At 32.5% G+C, this 16,185-nt stretch overlaps 1 protein-coding gene across 1 annotated transcript; it reads right to left on the bottom strand.

Annotated features, from left to right (window-relative positions):
• Positions 1-8,584: 8,584 nt before the first annotated feature.
• LOC149544239 (BAHD acyltransferase DCR-like) lies at positions 8,585-10,048 on the bottom strand. The gene is made up of 2 exons (XM_089795934.1): positions 9,632-10,048; positions 8,585-9,460 (listed from the first exon to the last, which is right to left on the bottom strand). The coding sequence occupies exons 1-2, from the start codon at positions 10,046-10,048 to the stop codon at positions 8,585-8,587; spliced, it is 1,293 nt and encodes a 430-aa protein (XP_089652060.1).
• Positions 10,049-16,185: the final 6,137 nt, after the last annotated feature.

Here is a 16,185-nt window from a genome sequence, read left to right as displayed (position 1 = left end):
GACCATAACATTTAATATTTGTAACTTTACAAATACTAATGTTAAGTCATGACTTTATATACATATTACATAATAACATATATTACCATTGATAGCTACATGTATTATTAAAATATTCTAAAATAACAATATAGAACTTTATCACCAAACGTTATTAATAAAATGATAATTGAAAACTATATTTATTTAAAATCTTGAATATTAAAAATTTCATTAATATTATACACACACACACACACACACACACATATATATATAACTAACATATAACAATTTATAATATCAAATGTTATTACCAACTTATAAAATCAAAATACTATACATATGTCATATAAAAAATGTACTACCCTGCAAATCGAAATATGAGCGCAAGCTTTTAATGCAACTGCCACTCCAAAATTACGCCGTGTGGACAGGCTGTGGCCATAGTTGGCCCTGCGACCGCAGTCGCAGGTACGACTGCCCCAGAGACCGCCGCCACTCAAGTAAATAAAGGGGGTGGGGTGGGTGGTAAACTTCCGCCCCCCCATTGTTATATATATTTATTTTTTCAAACGATTTCGTCAATGCATTGCAAATAACATTTTTTTATTATAACATTTTTAAAAACATTTTTAGTGTACGCATTGCGGATATATATAAGTCTAAATGTTATAAGCAATGCTTGATCAATATACATATGTATATGTATATGTATATGAAAATGTGTATATATATATATATATATATGTATGCAAAATTTATAAACATATAGACTTAAAGAGAAACATTTACAATAATACTTGTGAGCATAAACATATTTTTTTAACCAAATAGGCCTTCTTCTTCTTTTTTTAATTTTATAAATTAGGAATTCTCTCTATAATGATTGTTTCCTAGATTTGCCTAATTGATCCTTCTAATAGGTTGTCCATAGGCATTTGAAAACCCTAGCCCCATAATTTCCTCAAATTTATGCATATGAAAATTTCTTATATAGAATTTAACTACCCATAACAAAAGCATGCAAACAAACTATGCAAAATCCTCAAAAAGCATTCAGAAGACACAAAGAAGACAGGAAGTGCAAGATGCAAAAATAACATAAGAAAAGTCACAAGTGTCTACCCAGACACTAAGCTAAATCACTTCTCCTCAAAATCAATAGAGCAAGCTCCTTCCTTCTCCCACATTTCCGGTCCTCCAACCACGCTCCAAATCCTCTCCCTAAGCTTCTAGGAGTGCCTAAATATAAAGAACTCTCAGGAAGCACCTAGAATGTCTCTAGAACCAACCAGAAAGTGTTGACAACTAAGCATGAGTCTTTTCCAACCTTCTAGATGAGTCATAAGGTTGTAGACACCATGTGTTTAATTTGTGCGCTAACTCCTGTGTTGTTGACAACACGTGCATAATTAGAGTGCAAACTCATGTTTTGTCAACATGACAACTCACGAGAGTTCGCATACTCCTATGTGAATGAATATTAAAATAATACACATTAACTAATTTAATATTCACTTTACTCTTTTCAATTTAATTTATTAATTTTTAAATCTTATGCACTCACTTTAATAACTCCACTTGTTTTATCTTAATAGATTTATATTTTAATCACATGCACACATCATGCAATTTAGAATCTTTTAATAATTTTAATATCTTTTCCACTTTTAAATTCATTTTCAAAACTTAATTGCTAAAATATTTATTAACTTAAATAAATATTATCACATTCCAACTTTTAAAATTATAACTTTTATCTTCAAATTTAATTATTTTATTTAATTAATTTTCTAATTAATTAAATAAAATAAATATTAAATACCATATTAATTTTCCATTAAATTAAATAATTAATTAAATATTTTAATTAGGCTTAATTAATAGAAAATACACCAAAGACTCATAAAATAAAATACGAAAAATCTACTATAGCAAAACACATACAAAATCAAACCAAAAGGGGTTAATATCACGAATTACGTCATCTGACACATTCGGAGGGTACTCAACTCAGATACTTGTCCTAATTTCCAATTAGGACAAATGGCTTAAAGGGTTGGCATTTGGACTTGAGTATTTATCTCCCCTCTCTTACCATTGAGATAATGCGATAGGGTATGCTCATCCTGGGAATTCAGGGAAGTCGATACCCGATACCTGCAACCTGCATAAAACTCATGCATGTACAAGCACAATATATATACTAAGCTAAACAAACAATGACAGGAAGTGGTGCATCGTGTAGATCCTGACTAGCAAGTGATTACGACTCCCTTCCTTAACCACATCAGAAACACCATCCAAGAACAAACAAACACACAATACGCATGCAAGTATGGGGTAAGTATCCATAAGAAAACACATGTGATAATAAACCATCTAACTAATCAATAACTAAAAATAATGTAATAATCATCATCCATACATGAAATGTAGAGTCTAAGTAATCTCATCACATATCAACTGAATCCATAGCACAATATCTGATAGTCTCAAAACAATGTTGCTAACCATCAACATAAAACTAGCCCTAAAAGAGTTCGACAATGATAACAAAAATGCAAGCTAGGGGTAGGCACTACACTATTAGAGTTTATAGTAATCCAAACTGCTCTATTTTAGGGGGATATTCCATTACCAGTAATATAGATTTCCCATTTAGGATTGATCAAGATAGCAACACCACATCTACACTAAGGGTGATTCATAAAAAAATTAATAAGATTCTTCCAAATAAAATTAATATTCGATTCAAGAGTGAATCCAATAGTTTTGATTTCTTGCAACATCAAGAAATCAATGGATCTAACAGAATCGAGAAAATGTTTAATAATAAACATTTTGTTAGGGGACTCAAGGCCCCTAATGTTCCATGAAATGTAATTCATGAGGAAACAATTAGGGAGAGAACCATTAAAGCCCATAGAATCATCAGTGGAAGTCATAGAAATAGAGGAGCTAATTCCCTATTTTTTAGCAAAGGGATTTGTATTCTTTGATCCTAAAGGTCTACCTCATCTCTTCAGGGTTGGGAGATCATTCTTAAGTTCATTATTATCATCATTAGAATTTAACTTCATCATTATTATCATCATAGAATATTATTATTTTTAATTATATATCATAGTTGTAACCCTAATCTAATCCAATTTGAAAGGTAACCATAAATATAACTAAACTCTACCTCAAAGAGCTATTGTAGATGCTAGTTGTGAAGCTTGTGTGCTGGTTACTGGTCTGAGTGGTTTACTGGTTTTTGCTTTTTGTTTTCTAGCTTGTTTAAAACTTTAGGCTCCACATCCTTGCAGTAAACCCTAGTTGCTTTATATGATTTAAATTTTTGGTTTTAGGTCCTTTTAAAACCTAGTTTCTTTGTTTAAAACTTTAGGTTTTAGCTCCTTGTAGAACCTAGTAGTGCTTGATGCTTATCTTTAGTTTTTTTGTAAAGGGTTTCAAGTCCCTTCAAAACTTGATTTTACCTTAATCTAAAAGTAAACCCTACCTCAAAATCAAAAATCAAAATATAATAAAACCATGATCATATTTCAATCCTAGATAAAAATGTAGCCCTGATGAAAGAGTAATCTTGATTAAATACCAACCATCATAACCTAGTAGTGCTTAATGCTTATCTTTAGTTTTTTTGTAAAGGGTTCCAAGTCCCTTCAAAACTTGATTTTACCTTAATCTAAAACTAAACCATAAATCAAAATCAAAACTTAATCTAAATATAATTAAACCATGATATATTTCAATCCTAGATAAAAATGTAGCCCTGATAAAAGAGTAATCTTGATTAAATACGAACCATCATAACCTGGTAGTGCTTAATTCTTATCTTTAGTTTTTTTGTAAAGGGTTTTGGGTCCCTTCAAAACTTGATTTTACCTTAAACTAAAACTAAACCCTACCTCAAAATCAAAACTTAATCTAAATATAATTAAATGATGATCATATTTCAATCCTAGATAAAAATGTAGCCTCGATGAAAAAGTAATCTTGATTAAATACCAGCCATCATATAATTAACTAATTGCACCCCTAATTTTACCATAATTCTAACTTTATCTAATTGAAGTATATTCTTTGACACTATGTAACTAGTCTATGTTGCATTCGCACATAATACTCCATTTTTATTCTACATTGAACATATCACTCTAATCAGCTTATTGTTGCACACACATAAAAGTGCAACTGCTAGTTTTTAAATCAAATGAAGATGATTATTAAGTTAAAATTTTAATTAAATGTATTTAAAACATTTGATGAGGAAATAAATTAATGTTACAATAGAAATATATTTTACGTCATGATAAAAGAAAAGATAAAGAAGAGATAATGTGAATGTTTTTGGGATTAAAGATGATCAAAGTGTGTTTCTTTTAGAAGAAATTTATAAGATGTAAAATAATAGATTACCTATTTATGGATGTTAAGGAACTAATTCATTAAATTTTTATTCATTATTTTATATATTTGTAGGAAGTATTTTTTTATTTTACAATTTGAATATTATTATATAGTTCATTTGATTCATTAAACTAATGTGTTTCCCACTATTTAAAGTTCAAATTTTATGTTCTTATATATTTATTTTTTCTATCAATATATTACAATTCTTCAATTTCAAGAAAACTACACACTTAAGAAAATAAACCTAAGTTTGTCTAAAATAGTGAATATAGAAAAATATTAGGAACTTATATGATGAGAAACAATAGGTTATTATAGAATTATATACACTTGTGTATAATTGGTTAAATGTTTCGCACCAATCATAGAAAGCTTTCATAATTTTAAAGTTTTTTTGATAAAGAAGGTGGGGATAGGGCCCTAAACCCAAAGAATAAAAAAACTTGAAACCACGAGCTAGCAATGTGTAGGGTCGTTACAACTAAACAATGAGCTAGTACAAAAATTTGACTATTATAGCCTAATGGTGAACCTTCTTGGAAGATTGTTAAAAACAACCTAATGGTGAACCTTCTTGGAAGATTGTAAAAAACAACAATGTTCAAAGTATTTAATCTAATAAAACCATCTATCAAATACCAAATGTCTAACTAGTCATACATGATACAGGTGAATTTAACTAAAAAGTTGAATAAGTAGTGGAAATCTTCAAAATCAACATGGGAATAGTAAAATTACCTCATTCCACCATTGCTTTTTTGATCTATTAGTATTTTTATATGGAGCAAAATTCACAAGATGGTAGGATTGTACTTTGATATTTGTTGTAATGTCCCCACTAACTAGGATAAGAATACTATTGTAAATTCTATTGGATCAAAATTTGAGATAGAATGCAAGGTAAAAGTACAAAGTTGTGTCACCTTTCAGACTGACTTATCAGAATGACAGAATTTGAGTATTTCTATCTAAAATTCAATTTTGTTCAAACATATGATCTAGATAAATTCATCCTAGCTAAGTTATATATGGTCTCACGCTTTTTCAATTGGAAATGTTTATTAAATGCATGCTTTAAACTAGTTTGTATCCAATTACTAAAAAATAAAATTATTTTAGAAAAGTAGTGTTTTATTTACTCACACAAATTTTTATTATATTTTTTTAATAACATATAAACACCATTTTATAGTGTTTTAATTATATATAGTATGTTGTAATTAAAAAATTCTACAAGCATCTATTTTACCACTTGAAAAGATGTCAATTTTGAGAAAGGAAAAAATATTAAATCATATAAAAATAAATAAAAAATTATATGACTTTCTAGACGAGAGAGTCCTCTTCTAGAATGAGTAATTTTTCTCTTAGTTAGAAAGATTTTTTTGAAAATGTGGTGGGAGATGAAAACTATTGATTACAAGTGACTTGAAATTTGAATAATTATTAAATAGAAAATGACGGTCTAAAGCCAATTTTTATTTTTGATTGTTCTTGCTATATATGTTATCTATAACATAGTCTCAGATCAAAGGGAAATATGTTTATTTCCATACAGTTTTTTGGTGGGAACTAGACCCCTAATTTTAAGCATTTTTTACAGTAGCCAAAAAATTATCTATAAAAATTAAGAAAATATATCAATTCTTATTCCAAATAATTATTAAAAATTATAATCCTAAATTTCATCTATTTCTACACATTTGATTAGTTTAATTAATTTTCAAATTCAAAATAATAATACCAGTTATATGTCATTGAAGGTGAAGAGTTATACTTTTGTTAGCCTTTTCCTTTACAAAAGGGTGACATAGATTTGTGCTTTTACTCTGGATCATTTTTCTTTTCATTTTAACATTCACTTAAAATCATCCCATCATAGAATTCTAGTGATATTGACATAATTGAAAATTTTATAATAATATTGAGAGTGTCTAGTTTTTGGCCTATTTCTAGATCTATAAATATCTTGATCTTGTCTTGAAGCTTTGAAATTAAATTATCACCAACTCCAATAAAGGATACAATTTAATCACCAATTATTGCAAGAGTGTCAAAGTGTAGGAATTTGCTTCTAAAACCTTTATTTTAACCCATGTTGGGTGCAATTTAGGTTTGTAATATCTAAGATTACATTTGGGGAACCAATAAAAATAGAGGAATCTATATCTCTTATAGATTAATGAATCTCTAGATGATAATCAAATGTTTTTCTAATATTCTAATTTTTACAATCTTAAAAAATTAATCATCAACAAGAATAGGAATAGTTACTTGGTCATGGTAGCACAACTTCCAATAATTCATGATCATGTACATTGATATCCTAGTTCTAATCCATTTGACATATAGCTTGAATTTCTTGTAATAGCCCTATCTATTCTTCATAATGTTAGAGGGAATGATGAAAGACTATCCACATGGAGCATGATTTTTTCAAGATTAGAGCTAGGATCCTCTACCCTAACATACTTGATAAATCCTTGAGGCTTCTATGCCTTCTTCATGAAACCTAATAGAAGAAATTTTTCTCAAGTATTTATCAAGAACATGAATCATTATATCTTAAAGAGTGATTGGACACCTGCTAGACTAATCTGTACAACCTTAAGGGCTTCCTACATGGATCTAGACAAAGAAACCACAACCTATTATTTGATAATCATGAAGATGAAAAATAATGTTCCTTGTTGACCTATGCTTAAAGGCTAATATAAATTTGCTTACACCCATGAAAAATAGAGGAGAGTAAGGAAGCATCTTCAATCTATGTGGCTTAACTAGATCCTAGCTCAAATTCATGTGAGGATAAATTGGTTAGAAAAGCCCCAAAACATCCTTTAGTTGCATAGAAAATATCACATTCAAATTCTTATTATTATTTTTTAATACAATATTCTATATTAATATTATGATGCTTGATTTTTTTTTTGAAATTCAGTGGTAAACTTATAATAAGATGTGAGAAAACTCTAGTGACTAATAATTTTTTATATTTAATATAAGAATTAATTACTAGTAATGTATCAATAACTATAATATACTTAAAAAATTTATTTTTAATATAATATTTAACAATTTAATCTTTCAATTTTTTAACAATATATTATTATAATATAGTATTTAATTATTATTTAATTATTTTAATAAATTTGATTAAGTATTAAAAAATTAATAATTATTTATTATTTTGATTAATATTATATTAAAATTTATATGAAAAATACTTTATTTATTATAATTAACACTAAATGAACATATAATTTCTTTGTTATTGCTAAGTCATCACTAGATAATATTAAACACTTCATATTATAATGATGTCTTTCTCATTTTTTAATGTTTTTATCTCATATATAATTAACTATTTGATGTTTTAATTAAATTCTAAATTTTATAATAAAAAATTCAAAATAATTAATATGTATTTATCAATATTTATAATTATAAAATTATTTGTTCATTTAAAAACTATTTAAAAAATACTAATAGGTACAGTTTGGTTCAACAAAATGGTTTCAAATAAAGGATCAATTTGGTTCGTGGCAAGGAATTGGCTTTTCCATAATACGGATTTGAAATATTTTGTATTTGTTTCAAAATTGGCAAAATGGAACTAGAATATGGACTTCTAATTTTGTCTTGAAATCTGGTTGTCAAACTTCCCACTAGCAATTAGAAGTTGAAAATAAAAAACATTTTTTAAGAGTGTATAAATAATAAATTGAACAACTTTTGTAATCTTAATTTCATTCTTTGTATTCTTCCATTCTTCATTTTCGCGCGACCTCACAGTGAGAGAAATGTTTGATAACCAGTAAACAAAATAGAATCCAATGGCTAAAGACAGTGCATTCTTGTTCGTAAACATAAAACATTTATCTGAAATATGGGGTTGTTCATTTCAAATAAGCCGATAAACAAATCAGAATCTAACGACCAAATATAGTCCCATTGTCTTCAAATGTACACCATTGATCTCAAATGTGATGTGGTTCATCTCGAGTATGTAATGCCTTCAGCATCTGGTCAACTGATCTCATATACCCTACCATGTTCGATTTGATGGAGCACATATTTGATGCGGTTTTATTGATATACGCTAGCATTTAAATACATTTAGTCTATTCTTAAACTCCTAATCAATGGAACATGCACTCGAAATACCTTAATTTCATAGCATTTAGATCATGGATTGAATTAGCGGTGGGCTAAAAAATTGGAGGCCACTTTCCAAAGCAACCATGACAGACGGAGGAAGGCAAAGTTCTAATTCAACACTTCCTCCGCCTTCTGGACCGGGTTTAGCACTTACATTTCCATCGTAGAGACTAGCGGGTCCACTCTTAATCGCTAGCGGTTGTCCCCACCCAAAATCAGTCTCATTATATGCCTCAAACTGCGGGGAGCCCGCAATCAGCAAACGGTTTTTCCCCAACACTAGCGGCTCCATACGCCACTTATCAATCCTCTCCCTAATCACCTCGTTCGTATGACCTGCAATTACACCCTTCAACAAGCCAGCAGAGAAGGAAAGAGACGAACTGATCAGTTGCCCACATGTGGTGGTCGTACTTACATTCTGAACAACATTGCCAAAGCAAGAGTTGGGCAGCGGAGGAACAAGCCGCGCCCGACAGTCGACGGCTACATTGCATGTCGTCAGCTCGTGTGAGGCCAGACCTCGTGCCCGAGTGATTGCCCGCCACACGTGTGCGCACAGCGCTTGGAAGGAAGATATCATAATGGATGAATCTTGGTTAGCCCGCTCTTTTAAGCGGCCAATCATGTGGGCGCTGAAATGGAACCTTTTTAACCGTAGTGGAGGCCGTTGGACGTGGCTGAAGCGGTTAAGGCCAAGTGTAAATCCAGTTGCGGAGCCGCCAGGGTGTAGCAAAGAACGGTCGAAGACAAGATTAACGGGGACTTCGTTCCCATTTCCATTAATTGTTCTGCAGAGATGAAACCACGAATTCAAGAAATTCATGCCGGAAATTCCATCGACTATGGCGTGGTTGATCGTGAAACACACCGCAACGCCATCTTTCAGCTGCGTTACCTGCAATTTTCATATCGCCGGTTAACTACTCATGAAACCCTAAAACCTTTGCAGAAATGAACTTAAACGTCGAATTTGAAAAATTTGCAGCCATTTTCATTACAGCCAGAGTAATTTTCTGTAAATTCTCACCTTGACAAACGGGACGATATAGATTGAACATTAATTTACCTGGATTCCGAGCAACGGAAGGCGATCGCCTTCACAATTGACGGCCCCGTTGAGGGGAAACAGTTGTTCGACAGCTGGTGTAACTTCTAGTTTGATGAGATCTGCAATGCTCAGCTCTTCTGCCGTGGCTTCGATGAATTCTGCGCCGGAATCGTTGCAGACGATGTAAATCCCGCCATCCAGAGGATTTTGTGTGAGCCGGCCGACTAAGGGATAAAATTTTACCAGTATTTGAGACAACGCTTCCGCAAGACGTTCTACACAAGAGGAGAAGTCGTCGGCAGGGATTTCATAAAGGAGGGCTTTTTGAATGTATTGGCCGAACAGCATTTGTAAATCTAAGCAGGACAATTTAATCTGTTGAGCTTCGGATGGAGCGGCAGGAAATACAGTGCGCTTTTTTTTAACGTGAACCATTTTGCTCTCCCGCAGAAGTGTGATGAAATGAAGGCACTCTGAAGTTCCTTTAATACACTTTCAAGGCCTCTGTAATATATTCAATTGAAGTCAGCCCTGCATTCCCACTGTCCGATGGACATGTGCTTCGAAATGAAAGTCAAAGTAAAACTGAATTTAAAAAGATGGCAAGCAATGTTGTAACATGTGCACACGATGAGCGTACCTTGGCATCTACGGCCCGGCTTAAAGATCACACACTAAGCGTTTGACTGCTTAGGTGGATCTTGTGGGGTCCATTTGATTTTCTACGGCTGTTTCTGTTTTCCGTTTCCGTGAGTAGTCCCGTTAACGCGCATGAGCCGAATCAAATTCAAACGCATCTACTTTTCCCGCTCCTTAAGCGAGCCCCTCCGTAACCACGTCCGACTGGGTGTAGATGTCTCGCATTTGGAAAAGAGTTGTCATGGCTTGCATATTTCATTATCACAAATAGACGTGAGACGTTTTTCTTACCAGCTGCTGCGGCTTATTCCTATCAGTCATAAACAGTGGAAAGAACGTGAGGCGTGATTTAAAATCGTCTCTGTCAATCAGCTTGAGAACAGCACTCGCTGTCTCAATATCCGAGAGTCATCTCCTACGGCAGTCTCAACAAAAAAACAGTCTGTCAAAGAAATACTTTGAAACTTTATTTTGAAGTGGATTTATGAAATAGTGTGTTTAGTTACTGCTGTATTAAGTTGTGCATAAATTCCCTTCAGACTTATACTGGTGAAATCGACTTAGTGCCTTGTTATCAAGATTGATTTTATTCTGTTATTTCGTTCCCAGTACTGGTCAAGGCATTGATTTAATACCAAATTTTTGGACTATTATCAACTGTTTGATGAAAATAATCAACTACATTCTTCCTTAGTTTTTATAAAACTAACAATTCAATGGACAGCATAGTGGTATTAAACTTGACTCAAGAAGCCTGTGAACTGTTTGACAAAATTATAACTCAGTTATTCAGTTACCTGCTAATAAAAAAATCAGGAAAGGGGGTTAAAGAATATTACATTCAATGATACAATTCAGACAAGATTGTTTCGGAAAATAAGGGAGCACTAGATCTATAGTTATCTATTTCTTTACTAATGACAACTAAGAAAGGTGGAGTTAGACCCTCAAAAGGAAAACTAATAAGATTGCTTACTCACTCATCAGGGGGAGAATTATTTGGTCACTTGAATTCTGGGAAGAGGAAACTTTAGTTGTAGCAGCTTCAAATGCCACGCGCTTTACCAGATTCCAACCTTTATTCATAGCCCGATGGCCGATATATTCTCTTTTCATGATGGCTACCCAACACCCCACGATCTGAGCACTATAAAAAATCAGCCAATCAAACAAATACCAAAAAATTACAAAAGCCCCTATCTGTAAAAACATACCCATGCCACTGAACAAATCATCCTTCCATGGGGCCAAGAAAGAAAAGGGCATGATAGACAACCTATATAACAATTTTTCAATCTGATTCTTCTCCAAGGCCTCTCCCAAAAAAACATCTTAGCTATGAATCAGGTCTAAAGCTCTTGAAGAAACCCAACAAATACTACAAACCCCATTAACTTCCAAAAGCTAGACCTCAAGTTTGATCTAAGTGATTACTCGATTGAGGCTTTCTTCCCAACGTGAATACTAGTGATAGTAAAAACCTAAGTCACAAGGTTCGAATTCGAATTTGAGTTCGTCAATCATAAAATTCAGATGAAATTCAGGAAGGGTAAAAATTTGGAAAAAATTCAACATTAAATTTAACTTATATAAATTTATTTATTTGTAACTATTACTAATATATCCCCAAAATAGTCAAAATAGTTTGACATTGCTAAATAATTAAACTAAATAACTCAATATTATATCAAAATAAAATAATATTATTATAAATAATAGTATTATATTGAATATTGTAAAATTCAGATGATGTTAAGAAAGGGTAAAAATTCGCTGAAATTTGAACTTCATGGATAAAATTCGGCAAATCTTGTGACTTAGTAAAGACTACAACTCTGCGAATAAATGCAGCCTAAAAGGTAACAACTTATAACAAAGAAAACAAATAGAATAATTGCCAACATGAGAGCCAAAGTCTTCTATGCTCCAACATAATCAATCTTGAGTAAATATGCTCTCTACTTCAATAGTTTCTTAGAAATTTGTTTCTTTTTTTCATTCCCAAACCTATGAACTATTTTTGTTGACCCTACTAATGAAGATCCAATTATCTCATCACCATCTTCCAAAGAATTTCCATCTCAATCACCTACACTATCTGGATCATTCTCCAATTCGACATTATTTTCATCATGTGTAACCCCTGGTTTATTGGAAATTCTTTTGAGGGAAGTCTCAGAACTAGCTTCTATATGATTAAGATTTCATTGGGTCTCTTCTTAGATTTGTCAATTTTTTTGCTATCTTCTAATGGGTTTTCAAAATTTATGATATTTTCAAAGGGGGCATATTATGGTTCTTCTAGTTTGTTGGGTTTTACATAAGAATTTCATCTGATTCAGGCTTTTCATTTTGAACGTCCTCTAAATCACTAGATTACTTACTTGTTTCTCCTATATTGTCAACCACTTGATCTCCTATCTCACTATATTGCAATCCATCTTTTTCTACTTGATTGTATTGTTTCTGAGTTGATTCTGCACTAGTCCCATTGATTGTCAGTGTGGGTGCAAAATTTATAGATAGTAAACTACCCAAGAAAGAATCTACACACCCTACTTAATTCTCCATTAAATTCATTGTTTGAGTGGATTGGAAAAATGGATTTTGAATGGAAATCCAAGTGAACCAAAAATCTGATCATTAAAACTTAAAGAAAAACTAGACAGATCAATAGCATGCTCAATACCAGTTTCATAGACATAAGACAAAAGAGGTATGCTTAAGAAATCCCAAATACTTGCCTTAAATGTGAATGCCACTTGTTTGAACAACCAAGAGGTACTGCATCATAAGAAATTTCTCAAAGGAAACAAAAGAAACTCAAAACACTTCTGGTCAGGTAGAAAACATTCATCTGAAGCAAATCAGAAATTTGGTGGTTGAAGAACTTCCTTTCAACTTACTCTGCATTGACTTTTCCATGGAAGAATGCAGTAGGAGTTCCATGACATGCTCCTTGTCCATCATCACCCACCAAAAGTTGCACGTTGTCCATTTCCAGAACAACTAGATATGGAAGCTCCTTGGTGTCCACATAATCCCTTCCCCTAGCAGTAGTGCGCCATGAGAACAAAAGGCCACAATAGGTCATTATTCAATGTTTGTGCCTTCCACTACATCAAATAATCAATCTCGATAGTTGGAAAAAGAGACTCCAAATAGTAATCAGCCAAAAGCAGTTGAATAAATGCAACACTACAATTTAGTGAATCATCTTGCACTGATATGGAGCATCTTCCATAGTCAATGTAGAAAATAAATTGGTATTATTGAGAAAGGGTACGTCTTTTGCGTAAATATGATATGAAATCTATCTAAAAGGATTCACAGGTTATTATAGATCAGTATCTCATCTTATTTCCATCTTCTCATGTTACAAAATTTATTAAGTTTATATAATTGTTTGCAAAGGGACACATCCAAACCTATCTCTTCTTTCCATATCTGGATCTGTAACTTTATCAATTAGAGTAAATCACAAATGTCCAAGTTAGTGATAACTACAGAAACCACTACTTCTAAGGAAGACAATGACAAAGAAGGGAAGAGAACATGATACCTGGTTGATAGTCTCCAATCAAGAATGAATCAAACATAGAGGATAAATTTACAACATCAAAGTCCAGAATCTAACTCATGAATAAGAATAGAGGAAATTACTATCTATTGGATACAATTGTCAATTGTGTATTGTCTTTGATGTTACACAAATGTCATATCAGCCATCAGACAGAGTCTATCGAGCTCAAACAGTCAGCAAAGCAATTTACAGTGTCTACGGAACGTTCCTAAACATTACACAGTAAGTTAGCTCTTACCGAGCTCACTTAGGCATCAAAGGATCTTGTAGCAGAAAGTTAATGTTAAGTGAGCTCCCAAGGTTAACAAAGGGAAAGTCAATGTTTACCAAGTTCAATGTCTATCGAGTTCACTTGGTCATCGAAGAGAAAGTTAGCTTTTACCGAGCTCACTCGATAAGCAAAAGAAAGTTAGCTTTTACCGAGCTCACTCGGTAAGCGAGAGAAGGTCAGTGTTTACCAAGTTAACTCGGTCTCCAAAGGAAGTTGCAAGGTTTGTAGTGTTTACCGAGCTTCACTTGGTTAACACTGGGGAAACCATTCTGAGCAGTGGTCATCGAGCTAGGTCAGGCAACGAAGAATTTTATTGTTCTAAAGAATTAAGTTTAATTGTTTTATGCAGTCGACTGATTTAATGTTTTTCAGTTGTTGTAACTTGTAATTGAGCCGACTTGACAATCTGTAAGGTATATATGAAAGGTCAAAATGTGAATTCATAAGAAGTAAGAGTGTGGATGAATAAGAGTGCGAATGTATGGATATGGAATGAGCGAATATTGAATATATGAGCGAATGTTGAAGGATTAGATATGCTTATGGAGCTGCAAAGTTGTATTCGATCAGTGAGGATCTAGTGAAGCAGAACAGAGATCTGTATTCAGCAAAGATAAGTTGCATATATTTCAGATCACTTCATTGTTGCTTTCTAATCATTGTAATAGTGATTGAAAACCTCTTAATAGAGTTGGTTTGACAACCATTTTGTAAATCCTCTAACAAGGTGACAATTCAGTTGAATTGTTTTAAAGACCTCTAACAAGGCCACGTCTAACAGGGTGATTAAATCCTCTAACAGGGTCACACCTAACAGTGTGTTTTGTAACCTTTAACAGGGTTGGCTCCTAACAGGGCTCACTTCAGAAGAGTGAAAATTGGTAACTAGTTACTTGGTTGTTTTTTCTAAATTGGGTTTCCACATTAAATCTAGTGTCTCTTGTGTTCATGCTATTTCTTTATGCATACATGTTAATCACTTTAAATGCTCAATAAGTTAACAGAACATCTATCAAGTTTTAGCATTCATTTGTGTGGTTACCGAGTATTAGCAGCAACTATATTTTAAGACATCTTAGGATTTGTGAATTTATTTTTGTGGTAACTGATTCACCCCTCCCCTCTCAGTTACTCCATCTCTATTTCCAAAAATTGGTATCAGAGCTTTTGGTGCTTGCATGAAAGATTTCAAGGATCTAAGCTAAAGATCAGAATGTCTTACAAGAGGGAATTTCCAAGGCTTAACTGGAATAACTTCTCAGCATGGCAAGGGTTGATGAGACTTCATCTAGCTTCTATTGGAGACACAGGGCTAAAATACCTTGATGAAAAATATGCAGAACTAGCTGGTACACTCTCTATTAATGATATTGCTGAAAAGAAGACTCACAATATTATGATGATAGATATAGCATCTGCTCTGAGTTATGAAGAATTCGATGATATCAAGGATTGCAAATCTACCTTTGAAATGTGAAAAAAGCTGAAAGAGATCTATGGAGGAGATGATAATGTTAGAAGAGCCAAAGCAGAAAGTCTGAGAGGAAAATTTGATCAAATGAAGATGAGAGAGGATGAAAACATTGCAAAATATGTTGAAAGAGTTAAACCATGTGTCAGTGCAATCAAAGCTTTTGGAGGAGATATTAGTGAAGAGACAGTTATAAGTAAAGTTCTCAGAACTCTACTTCCCATTTATGCAATCAGAGTTTTTGCAATTCAAGAAAGAAGATCTAAAGCAAATCACAAGATAAATCTAGATGCTATAGTTGGAAGATTGACTGCATTTGAACTGGACAACTTTGATAACTACATTCTAGCTTCCAAGAACATTGAATTAACATTTGAAGCCAAACTTTCACTCAAGGAGAAAGGCAAAAAGAAAAAGGAATCTTAGTCAGAAAGTGAAGATGAATCAGAGCAAAGTTCAGACAATGATTTTGAAGTAATTGAAGCCCTTCTAGCAAGGAAATATTCTAGAGGCAGTGGAAAATACAAAGGTAAAGTACCCCTAATCTATTTTTCATATGAAGAAATTGGTCATATTGCTACTAGGTGTCCAAACAAGCAAAATAAAGA

The sequence above is a fragment of the Cupressus sempervirens genome, chromosome 8 (genome assembly GCF_028749045.1).
Source record: "Cupressus sempervirens isolate cs-2001-9-10 chromosome 8, ASM2874904v1, whole genome shotgun sequence".
NCBI lineage: Eukaryota > Viridiplantae > Streptophyta > Pinopsida > Cupressales > Cupressaceae > Cupressus > Cupressus sempervirens.
Note: the sequence above shows the minus strand (reverse complement) of the source record. Positions and strands in the feature narration are given on the sequence as shown.

Excerpts from the sequence above, each read along its gene's own strand:
- LOC149544239 (XM_089795934.1), bottom strand. The coding sequence starts at position 10,048 with ATGGTTCACGTTAAAAAAAAGCGCACTGTATTTCCTGCCGCTCCATCC. Across the intron at positions 9,461-9,631 it reads TTCCGTTGCTCGGAATCCAG|GTAACGCAGCTGAAAGATGG; the intron begins GTAAATTAATGT and ends TGAAAATTGCAG.